Source organism: Maylandia zebra, linkage group LG5 (assembly GCF_041146795.1).
Source record: "Maylandia zebra isolate NMK-2024a linkage group LG5, Mzebra_GT3a, whole genome shotgun sequence".
NCBI lineage: Eukaryota > Metazoa > Chordata > Actinopteri > Cichliformes > Cichlidae > Maylandia > Maylandia zebra.
Window position 1 is genome coordinate 16,151,531 of NC_135171.1, and position 12,694 is coordinate 16,164,224.

The 12,694-nt window shown below is 38.7% G+C and overlaps 1 protein-coding gene across 6 annotated transcripts in view; it reads left to right on the top strand.

The window, feature by feature from the left end:
• The window catches only part of cita (citron rho-interacting serine/threonine kinase a), a 41,130-nt gene that overhangs the window by 9,542 nt on the left and 18,894 nt on the right, over positions 1-12,694 (top strand). For 4 of the 6 annotated variants that reach the window (XM_076883868.1, XM_014408028.3, XM_076883870.1 and 1 more), the window contains exons 11-21: positions 5,892-5,997; positions 6,601-6,744; positions 7,316-7,435; positions 8,075-8,245; positions 9,024-9,077; positions 9,183-9,236; positions 9,584-9,724; positions 9,845-9,973; positions 10,476-10,571; positions 10,870-10,986; positions 11,631-11,740. In XM_076883868.1, the coding sequence (XP_076739983.1) occupies positions 5,892-5,997; positions 6,601-6,744; positions 7,316-7,435; positions 8,075-8,245; positions 9,024-9,077; positions 9,183-9,236; positions 9,584-9,724; positions 9,845-9,973; positions 10,476-10,571; positions 10,870-10,986; positions 11,631-11,740 (1,242 nt within the window). The remainder of the gene's footprint in view (positions 1-5,891; positions 5,998-6,600; positions 6,745-7,315; positions 7,436-8,074; positions 8,246-9,023; positions 9,078-9,182; positions 9,237-9,583; positions 9,725-9,844; positions 9,974-10,475; positions 10,572-10,869; positions 10,987-11,630; positions 11,741-12,694) is intronic. The other 2 variants (XM_012917558.3, XM_023152513.3) reach the window with 1 other exon arrangement.

Consider the following 12,694-nt stretch of genomic DNA (forward strand, 5'->3'; position numbering starts at 1 on the left):
TAATACAACATGCGCAGTATTTACAGTTTATAAATATCTGTTTTTGCCTGTTTGGAGCTGGACATAAAACGGTGTTATTAGGTCAGTCTGTCTGGTCAGGCATCCAACGTCGTGCCAAATATCTACCGATACTGGGTAAAGGTATATGGGTGCCCATTGTTCCTTCGTTGGCGTCAAATGTAATCCTGTAATATAGGCTATGATTTTTGTCTTACAAGGTACCTTGGCAACACACACACACACACACACACACACACACACACACACACACACACACACACACACACACACACAGTATGTAGGAAATCCATTGAGGACATTCATGGGCTTTTGGAAAAGAAATTTGTGTTTGTACTGAATTCCCGCCATTTACAGTGGTGCCATCAGGGTCAAAGCTTTTCATGAGGGACCCTTTTTTTTTTTTTTTTTTTTTTTTTTTTTTTTGAACAAACTGCCCCAGGACATGTACCACATGAATGACCAAAAGAATGTTGGCAATGGTAGGAGAAGAAGAGTCTTCTAGCACTTATATTAAAAACAGAGAAAATTTTATATATATATATATATATATATATATATATATATATATATATATATATATATATATATATATATATATATATATATATTAGGGGTGCAACGATACACAAAATTCACGGTTCGGTTCGATACGTTGGTGTCACGGTTCGATATTTTTTTCGATACAAAAAAATGTTCATGCATTTTTAATTTGTCATTTATTAAAATTATAAATATATATTTTAACTCAAAAGTACAGTTTTTAAATTTAACCCTAACCCTTGTGCGTGTTTTTTATTTTGACAGCGAATGCGCACCTGCGGACCACTTATGTGCAGCCCTGGTTATTTAGCTCATCATATTGCAGCCACAGAAATTCTTTTGTCCATGAAACCATAAAGCTGCACTTTCTTTTTGCCTTATAGTCTGATTTGTCATAACTTCTCCGTTTTGTGGTAAGCTTTTCTTTGGCTGTCACTTCTTCACCCTGACCTGTCTTATTTGGCTCAGCAGAACTGAAATGCTTTTACACACGCACTCACATAAGCTCAGCGATTCTCTGCGCGACCAACCTGTCACATGTTTAAGCTGCGGGAGATTTCACTTGTCATGTTTGCATAGTAAGCTAACGATTGATAAGACGATGTCAGAGGAATTGGTGCACAAATTATCATCACTCACAGATCAGTGCTGTCGCTCTCTATACACAGTTCGCACGATTGCAAAGTGAAAGCAAAAAAACAAGCGCAAATTCAAACGCGACTTCAGTATGTCACATATTGACAGTGGCTCACCGATGCCAATGACATAATTACCCAGCTACATTTCTGAAAGAATGCAAAAGCATTGACATATATTTTTCGTACAATAGCCCGACGGGCAGGGAAGAGAGAGATTTTGGTAGCCCGACTGAAAAAATCGCTAGCTCCGGGACGTCGGGCTAGCGATATTGCAAGCCCTGTATCTGATTGAGGAATCACTCATCTTTGGAAAAGAGAGTTTATTACAGAGAAATGTCTCTTTCCAAAATAAAAGCTATACTATCCGCTTCTTCTGGGCTATATTCTCAGCAGCATAAGGAGAATCATGTGCTAACAGCTGTCTAAATGACTCGGCTAAAGTTAGTAGCATGCTTGTTGTTTTTGTCTTTGCACTAGGATGATGTCGGCGTAAACGTGCAGTCATATTCGTTGTGTTCCCGCTAGTGCTTTCAGGTTAATCTCGTTGAAATGACCTTAATGCCACAACACGGCAAATCTCCGTTAACGAGCTACCGCCGATCGCTCCGTGCATGGGGCTAGACGGCCAACACGTTAACGAGCTAACTGCGCTAACACACTAGTTCACACCAATGTAATTGAGCATTGCATGGCACATCCAACATACTGTTTTACTTTAGTCCATGACTCGCTTACCTTCAGGGTCATACGTCACATGAAAACCAAAATAATTCCAAACGCCAGATCTGAATGAGGTTCAATTTGCTTGTTGCAAGCAGAGCTTAACTTCTGTCTCGCTAGCTTGCCCTGCGCTCTTCCTTCTGACGATGCTGTCTGTGTTGAGCGCTCAGTGGATCTGCGCTGGACAGTGCAGCCTAGGCGGAGTAGTCGAACACAGATTCACTGAGCGCTCAACACAGACAGCATCGTCAGAAGGAAAATTGATAAAATAAATTACAAATGTTGTATTGTTCGATACATATGCGTACCGAACCGAAAGCACTGTATCGAACGGTTCAATATCGATACGAATATCGTTGCACCCCTAAAAAAAAAAAAAAACATATATATATATATATATATATATATATATATATATATATATATATATATATATATATATATATATATATATATATATATATATATATATATATATATATATATATATATATATAAAAAGCACAAATTGAAAAAATAAATTGTTATTGGGAATTTTGCATGTCCTACAAAAGATTTCCCCAGAGGTTGCCTTGTTTTCATCACACTGCTTGTTAGTATTACGTGTGTTTGTTTCTTCCTTCAGTGTACATGACTGTTATCCATCCTTTTGCGTACCTGATGAGTGCTGCTAAGCCTTTTAACTTTCTTTGTGTCATTGTCTTTCTGAGTCTCTTCAATAATGCAGTTTGCACTGGTTACTCATTTCTTTTTCCTCCACAGTTCAAAAACATGACAGCTCTCCCATTCCTCAGTGGAAAGAGTGGTCTAACATTTTCTCTCTTTTAAATACTTAAATTCTTCATGGCCACATTATGTTTAGCATTATTAAAGTATTACCTATGCTTCCTGAAACTCAAGCAAAAATCTCCAGCTAATTTCTTAAATGGCCACATTATCTGTACAAAAACCCACCCACCCCCCATCTCCCACTTGAATTTTGATGTCTAACATCAATTTTTAATTGGCATCTGGCTGAAATGCTTCTGTTTAATCTAGAGGCCTGTGAAAAAGAACTGCCTAGGGTGTTGCTGTTTTTGTTTCAGCAGTACGAGCCGTGTGTGTGTGTGTGTGTGTGTGTGTGTGTGTGTGTGTGTGTGTGTGTGTGTGTGTGTGTACACTTTTCTGTATATTGTATATATGGTGTGTGTGTGTGTTTCAGGGGGATGCTTCTCGGTGCAGAGAGGCAAAGGGAGCAGTGCTTGCTTTTCTGATTATTTTTAACACTGTGACTCAGTCTGAGTCAACTTTATTAAAGATCCTTCTGCAGTGTTTGTGAACTCATTCATACAGATTCATTCATTTATTTAGAGGACCTCTATTCATAGTTGCCTTGTCTCTGGTCAGCAAAATGGGAAAAATTCACTTAGTGCTCTCGATTGCTGCAGAGAATGGAAACAAAATGGAACATTACCTTATACAAATAACAACAAAAAAAGAGTGTATTGTACTCACACTGAGTCTTCTGGAGACCAGCCCCACGCAACAGCATATCCCAAATTCTCCTGTCAAATTATTTTGTCAGGCTAACGGCAAACATTCCCGGGTCTGCAGGTCCATTTTCTTCATGCCGTCTGTTTTGTCCTAATCATACTGCAGCAGAAAGAAGAAGAAGAAGGAAAAAAAAAATAAAAATAAATATATATACACACACACACACACACACACACACACACACACACACACACACACACACACACACACACACACACACACAGTGGGGCAAAAAAGTATTTAGTCAGCCACCGATTGTGCAAGTTCCCCCACTTAAAATGATGACAGAGGTCAGTAATTTGCACCAGAGGTACACTTCAACTGTGAGAGACAGAATGTGAAAAAAAATCCATGAATCCACATGGTAGGATTTGTAAAGAATTTATTCGTAAATCAGGGTGGAAAATAAGTATTTGGTCACCTCAAACAAGGAAAATCTCTGGCTCTCACAGACCTGTAACGTCTTCTGTAAGAAGCTTTTCTGTCCCCCACTCGTTACCTGTATGAATGGCACCTGTTTGAACTCATCATCTGTATAAAAGACACCTGTCCACAGCCTCAAACAGTCAGACTCCAAACTCCGCCATGGCCAAGACCAAAGAGCTTTCGAAGGACACCAGGAAAAGTATTGTAGACCTGCACCAGACTGGGAAGAGTGAATCTACAATAGGCAAGCAGCTTGGTGTGAAAAAATCAACTGTGGGAGCAATCATCAGAAAATGGAAGACATACAAGACCACTGATAATCTCCCTCGATCTGGGGCTCCACGCAAGATCTCATCCCGTGGGGTCAAAATGATCATGAGAACTGTGAGCAAAGATCCCAGAACCACACGGGGGGACCTGGTGAATGACCTGCAGAGAGCTGGGACCAAAGTGACAAAGGTCACCATCAGTAACACACTACAACGGCAGGGAATCAAATCCCGCAGTGCCAGACGTGTTCCGCTGCTGAAGCCAGTGCATGTCCAGGCTCGTCTGAAGTTTGCCAGAGAGCACATGGATGATACAGCAGAGGATTGGGAGAATGTCATGTGGTCAGATGAAACCAAAGTAGAACTTTTTGGTATAAACTCAACTCGTCGTGTTTGGAGGAAGAAGAACACTGAGTTGCATCCCAAGAACACCATACCTACTGTGAAGCATGGGGGTGGAAACATCATGCTATGGGGCTGTTTTTCTGCCAAGGGGACAGGACGACTGATCCGTGTTAAGGACAGAATGAATGGGGCCATGTATCGTGAGATTTTGAGCCAAAACCTCCTTCCATCAGTGAGAACTTTGAAGATGAAACGAGGCTGGGTCTTCCAACATGACAATGATCCAAAACACACCGCCCGGGCAACAAAGGAGTGGCTCCGTAAGAAGCATTTGAAAGTCCTGGAGTGGCCTAGCCAGTCTCCAGACCTCAACCCCATAGAAAATCTGTGGCGGGAGTTGAAAGTCCGTGTTGCTCGGCGACAGCCCCAAAACATCACTGCTCTCGAGAAGATCTGCATGGAGGAATGGGCCAAAATACCAGCTACTGTGTGTGCAAACCTGGTAAAGACCTATAGTAAACGTTTGACCTCTGTTATTGCCAACAAAGGTTATGTTACAAAGTATTGAGTTGTATTTTTGTTATTGACCAAATACTTATTTTCCACCCTGATTTACGAATAAATTCTTTACAAATCCTACCATGTGGATTCATGGATTTTTTTTTTCACATTCTGTCTCTCACAGTTGAAGTGTACCTCTGGTGCAAATTACTGACCTCTGTCATCATTTTAGGTGGGGGAACTTGCACAATCGGTGGCTGACTAAATACTTTTTTGCCCCACTGTATGTGTGTGTGTGTGTATGTATGTATGTATGTATGTATGTATGTATGTATGTATGTATGTATGTATGTTGCTCTGCTGTTCTGTTGTCAAAAGAATAATTGTCATTACTAGATATTCTTCATTCGCCAACTCCAAAGGGAAGGTTGAGTCAGCTTTTATGCTCCTTGTTTCTGTTACTCGTTTATGAAGTGTGGGTGTTGTGTCTGCGTTTTGACCGACTTCATTACAGATACAATGACTGTAGGCCTTGCTGTTATGTGTTGTGTCCTTATGTGGCAATATAAGACTGCCAGCCGAGTCCCATTCTTGTTCATTAGTCTGACTGATTATTCGAATCATTGGTTGCATTTTTAATTAATTTTTTTTTTTTTTTTTGTCATAGTTTGTTGCACAAAAGGAAGATTTTCGAAGCATTTTGTGCTCTCTGGTCTGTTGATTATAAAGAGGTTGACAGGAACTCGCTCGCCAGAGAGAAAACATTGCCCCTAGTTAGAGTGGATATGTCTCTGTGTTTAAATAAAAATTATTGCAATGCACATTTCAAATTATGTGCGCCAGTTTGATTGTTGAAATATTAATGTTTCAAGAATTTCTGTAAATGTTGTTGCCCCAGGTCAGTGTCTGCAGGCCTCAACTCTCCTGCTAAGACCAACTCAATGGAAAAGAAACTGCACCTTAAAAGCAAAGAATTACAAGAAACTCAAGACAAATGTCACAAGGTGAGCATTTACAGCCTGTTTTGGCTCTCATTCTTTGTTTTGTTTTTTTACAAACCTTTGTTAACAAAGCTTTCAGCTTTAACGTAATTTAGTAAATCCGCAGTATATTTTGTCTTCTGTCTCTGTTATTTTGGCAAACTCAAAATGCTCCTTTGATAAGCAAATAAATAACATTAACATATTCTGGAAAGAAGGCTTTTTATTTTTAGACAAACTGTGAAATTGGACTTCCATAGTTTGAAACTTTGTTTTGAGCAACATCACTTCATTATTCTGGATTTTATTAGCAGATTTCTTGTGTTTATTCTGGCTGACTGGCCTAACACAGATCAAGGAAGCGTCTGTTGGTGCTGTTATGAGCCAAGTTCATTTTGTAGTGTGAAAAACATAGCAGCTTACTCGTTTTAAAGCATTCTTGGTTGGCCATTTGTTAGAAAAATAATTTACAGCTAATGGACCCCTTATTTATAGTGAAGTAAATAGCCACTTTAAGTACCTTATACTTCTGACGCAGGCAGAAGACAGCTGGGACACAAACCAGCAATGTTAATCAACCTTCAGGTGAAGATTTTAAATAAGTGATGTTTTCACTGCTGTGTTCAGATGGAGCAGGAAATCTCCAGGTTCCAGCGTAAGATGACTGACCTGGAGTCAGTGCTCCACCAGAAGGATGTGGAGCTGAAGGCCTCTGAGACTCAGCGGAGTATCCTGGAGCAAGACCTTGCCACCTACATTACTGAGTGCAGCGTGAGTCATACTGTACTACCAGCATGTCCATTTGTGTTTTATTGAATTAACCTCTTCTACCCTGGAGGCTTTCCATCTGTTATAAAAATGCATCTACCATTTCATGAAGACTGCAAGTGTAGTACAATCACTGAGGCATACAATAATGACTTAAGCATGACAATGCTATATGGGTTTAAGTTCTGTTGTACTAAGTATGGTAGAGTTGCAGTTGGCAACTTTTAGAACAGGTTAAACAAACAAAGTGTTTCCTTTCAAACTTGGGTTTTGATTTAGCAGAAATGTTGATGGCACTATTGGCCATAGTTTTTTTTTGAAACTCCCTCTAGCCTTGTAATAAAACAACTCTGTAAAAATTCCTGTTTAAGTGTCTGTTATACAACTTGAAGTTTTGCAGCTTTTACTGATGAAATTGTGGGTTGTTTTTTCAATTGGAAATGTCAGACAGTAGCCTAGAGCTTAAGTAGTTGAAAAAAAAAGAAGGGTAGAATACTGTAAACTAACTTATTTTATTTTATTTTCTAAATCTTAGTGCACTTTGTGTTAGTCTGAAACACGTATTTGTTTGCAGAGCCTAAAGCGAAGCTTGGAGGAGGCACGAGTGGAAGTCTCTAGAGAGGATGACAAGGCCATGCAGCTGCTGCACGACATACGCGAACAGAGCAACAAGCTGCAAGAAATTAAGGAGCAAGTATGTAAATTTTCTCATTTAAATGATTCTGAATCCTCCTCCTCATCATGATAATGATGTGGGGCAGATGAAGAATTATTTCATGGACACTTCATGGTATTTATAATAAAACAGTCTAGTGAAATGGGGAAAAATGCCTTTAAACTGCATATGCATACTGTTTTTTGTTTTTTGGGGAAATTATTTGACACGGTGTTGTTTGTACCGTTGTAACTGATAGTGCAGTCCTTGAAAAAGGGATGAGATTACTTTTCCTCTCAGTGTGTCCCTGTCACACAGGGAGGGCTTTCCCTCTAAGGACTCCCTTGTCCTTAGCGCTCAAAGGTCATTCCTGCAGATGGCATAACTGCAAGGTACAAAAGTGGCGACTTGATCATTAATCTACAGATTCATCGACCCTTTAATTAGGGAGATGATACACAGTGTTTACACTTTTTAATATAAATTCATGATTTTAATTGAAAATTATAAATTGAACTGAGGTGAAAATTAAATCTGTACAAAAGAATTTTCGTTCTACCCAACTGAGGAGCTGGATCTGGTCATTATTTAGCTTGCATAACATGTGGTTGCTTTTACAGTAAATTTTATGTTTAATTTAATTAATTGTGTTAACCACTCTGTGCTTATTAACGTCAGGAGTACCATGCCCAGCTGGAGGAGATGCAGGTGACCATCAGGCAGCTGGAGGAGGATCTCTCCGCTGCCCGACGTCGCAGCGACCTCTATGAAGCTGAACTTAGAGACTCGAGACAAACAAGTGAGGAGCTCAAAAGAAAAGCTGTGGAATACCAACAAAGGATCCAGAAGGTATGTAAATGTGTATATGTTTTCACCATATATGTTTATAGTTCATGTCATGTCTAAATCTAAATTGAACCAAATAACAGGAACACTTTGTGCTTTGTATTTTTGATCTGCTCTAAAAAGCAAAGCACAAACCTGTTAAGAGGGATTGGAATGAAACTACAAGTTGCACAACTCATGAATTATGAACATGACTGTGTCACTTTACAGAGAAGATGATTTCTGTTTTGGCTTTTGATCATAAAATACAGTTGGATTCAAGTGAACTGCATTTCCTAGTTTGGGGGCATTTTACTTGGATATCAAGAGTTTAATATTTGACAGTTTTGTTGATGATAAAAACTATTAGTCTCATTTGAATCGGTACAGTCGTGTGGTTTGGAAGGGCCCAGAATGCCTCCCTTTGGAAGTGATCTGGGCATGGCAGACTGTGAGGAGATCCCAGAGCAGACCCAGGGTGCACTGCTGTAGTGATTACATCTCCCTGCTGACCTAAAAACAGGGGAGGGATCCTTCAGAAGAAAAAATGTGTGAAAAGTGCTTTCTCTGCTGCTGTCCTTACCCTCTTGCAGAATAAATGAATGATAATATGCATACTATAAATCAGAGAAAGGGCCTCATACACTTTATTGTAGGATATTGCAGTAAATATCAAATAGGTTTTTATTCATTCTCTTTCCATCATTAGTAATTTCTGGATCCAAGCTGTTTTTACTCATGTGAATCAAATATTTCAGGATGAATTTATGCTCAATTCTTATCATATTGTTAATGTTTTTAGGCAAAAGAGCAGGGAAAAGCTGAAGTGGAGGAGCTTCTCTCCAAACTTGAAAAGGTTTTCTTCCTTTTTCAAAAATGTGTACAGAGCTTACAGAACTGTATTTACCCCAAAGTTTGATTTTTTTTTTTCACTTTCTAAATTGTTTTTTATTCCCTTAAGACAAACTCTGAGCAGCAGGTGAAGATTCAGGAGCTCCAAGACAAACTGTCCAAGGTAGGTTTTTTCACAACTGTCTTTCATTGTGTTTTGTGTTGCTTGTTTTTTTTACCTACATTTAAATTACTAAAGACTTTGGATTTTGTAATCTTTCCTATTTATCTGAAAAAGGAAAAAACAACAACAAAAAAGACCACTATTATATGTGTATGTATCCAGGATGAAGCTGTGCAGCCATTTCTGCTGTTGTTCCTTATTTATTCAGCAGAATTGCTTTTGTTTTTTGTCTTTTTTTTGGTTTGTTATGTTTTCTCTTTGTCCTAGTGGGCAGAAATTGCACAAGCATATCAATATGTTTGTCTGGGGATCTACTAACAACCTTTGACCTCCTGATTTTTCCCCAGGCAGTGAAAGCGAGCACAGAAGCCACAGAGCTGCTGCAGAATGTTCGGCAGGCCAAAGAGCGGCTGGAACGAGATCTGGAGCGCCTGAAAGGCAAAACCGACTCTAGTGACACTTTAAAACGTCGTCTTAGGGAGACGGAGGTACCAGACTGACCTGCTAATGCTAATGCTTTCTAGTCCTATGTTAAATAACCTTTTTGACAGTTGGACTACCCTACAATTTTCTGTGTAATTAGCCTTGCTACGTTTTTGTTGTGTAAGCAGGAGGGCAGGAAGACACTTGAGAATCAGGTAAAAAGGCTGGAGATGGTTGAGCGTCGGGAAAATAAGCTGAAGGATGACATTCAGACCAAATCCCAACAGATTCAGCAGATGGCTGAAAAGATCCTGGTGAGAGCTACAGATAAGACTTGCTAATACTCTCCATCACTCCACCCCTAACTTCACCCCACTGCCTACTCAACCAGCCCTCTGTCCATTTATCCTCAACAGATATCGGAGAACATACATGTACACACTACATACTCTTCACTTAGATAGCTGAGCCATCACAAATGGCTACTAGTCATCCAGTATTGGTACATAAATAGGCTTTAACATATTCATGATTTTACCAGTGTCAGCATGAGCAGGCATCACTGCAGTCGACTTGTGGATTTCCAGCTTTTCCATGCAAGTTTCTTTTGTAATGTTTTTGGTGCAGTAGAGCATTTTGCCTAGTTTTTAATTCATCTGCTTCATCTGTGTTTTAGCATTTTTTTTTCTTTGTATGTAATACAGAATTTGTGTGTATATGCCTATAAATTATTATTTTTGTTAAAATGTAGTTGTTGTTTTTTTTATCTGTGGCCATCATGTTAGATTTATCCATTTACAACTGTAATTTGTCCAGGAACTGGAGGAAAACTTGAGGGATGCCCAGTCAACTGCCCAGAGGATGGAAACGCAACTGGTTCAAAAGGAAAGGCTTTATGAAGACAAGATCAAAGTGAGTCAGCTTAATGTTTCTCAGACTGTTGTAGATATTTTAAAGAAATATTAGCATATATGTTTGCTCCAGTCAGTTTTAGTCAGTCCTGACATTTCAAATAAGTGTAGCTTTGGATTAAATCAGAGCTGTCACATGTCTTACGGTGAGATGTGACACCACACTAATTAATATTTCCACGTCAGGTTATAAATTTACAACCATATCATTGAATGACTGCTTCACATGGGAGGCTGGAATCTAAATAGCAATGTGTCAAATTAAAACGGGATTTATTCACTGGTTCTCGCTCATCAAGGTTCTTGAGGCCCAGATGAAAGCAGACCTGGCTGACAAGGAGAGCCTTGAGGCCAGAAGGGCGCAGCAGGAGGAGGAGTCAAGGGAGAACTGTAAACTCATCAGTGAACAGAAAGCAGTAAGGCAACAAAACCTCATATCATCTCAGGCATTTGCTGTAAATTTTATACTCAGGTTGACACAAAGCCATATTTAAAACGAGTAAAGGTAACTTTAACTTTTGTGATATTAAAAGAAAAACAATATATGCAATTTATCGGCTGCTTAAAGTATTTTATTCCCTTTTACATATACTAAGCATTCCCAATCTAATCTCATTGGGTATAGGCTGTCTCTTATGCATTTATTTTAAGGATTAGACAAATATAATTTTTTGTTTTACACCATAATTTGTTATAGTACTATAGTAGTGATTTTTTTGTTTTGTTTTGAAATGTACAGGTTAAAAAGACAGATTAAATTAGAGTATCCTTCATGTTGCACTATAAAGGCTGGGCTCAAGTTCTAATCTGGTTAATATGGTAGACTTGAGGCAGTTAAGAAGCTTTTAGAGGTAGTCATCTGACATTGACAGTAGACGACTCAGGCAACACCTTAATAGTCTCTAATAGGATTTTTCTGAAGTAAAAGGTTTTTCTACCTTTAAAAAAAATGTGAATGTCCCATATTCTAGCCCGAATCTGGTTATCAGTCAGTGGAGAATATATCCTTGTGTTGGGATGTGATCTACAGCATGTTTTTGCACTTTCTTCTTTCCCAAAGACCATTAATGCTATGGATTCAAAGATGAAGAACCTGGAGCAGCGCATCGCCGAGTTGTCAGAGGCTAACAAGCTGGCTGCTAACAGCAGCATCTACACCCAGAAGAATATGTGAGTTAACTAGACCTTCTGCCCACACTGTGCTTTGATGAGTGTGTCCACACACATTGACTGCACTTACATCTTTGTGCAACATGGCTGATCTGTCCCCGCTGTGTGTATACAGTGTCATCTTTAAGATTAAGTACAGGAAATGCATTTTTCATGTAGTCTTAATAGAATATACAAACCTATTACCAAAGAAGTTAGTCTGCTCTACAAAAACAGAATTCAACAGCTTACTAACCATTTGAATGCTATTTAATTCAAAATGGTACAAAGATGACTTTAAACGCTAAAATATTTTCTTAGTTTCAATTATATACCAGTTACATATTTCAAATAACATACTGATATTAAGTAGCAGTAGGTAATAACTAAGTACAATACAAGCAATGCCAGAGTCTTTAGAAGGTAAAAAGTGAACAGAAAGAGCAAATTAATCAGCAATTCTCAATATAATGTCATCTACAATACATAATAATATTACATAATCCTGAGGAATTTCTCTATGCAGGCATCAACACTGAAATAAACATTATAGTTGTGAAACTAAGCTAAGGAGGACTTCAAATAAGCTTTTTAATCCATGAATGCACATTACAACTTTACCATTTGTTTGGAAAAGTAAATGCATATAAACAAGAAGCACTGCTTTTGGGTGTAAAATGGCAAGAATAATAACCATGCACGCTTTATTCTACTTAAGAGGAAAGATAAAGTTTTGGAGCAACATACAATGCCAGATTACATCTTTTTAAGGGAAGGCCTTGCTAACTTCAGCAAGAACATGGCAAACTACATTTTGTGTGCATTACTGCAGCATAGCTCTGCCATAAAATTATAAAACTCTGGCCTGCCTGCGCTTTTGCCTGCAGCGCGAATGGAATATTTTCCTGCACTGCGTTGTTGCAGCACGGGGGGAAAATATGCTTATTATATTATTAAATATGCTTCTCAGGTTCA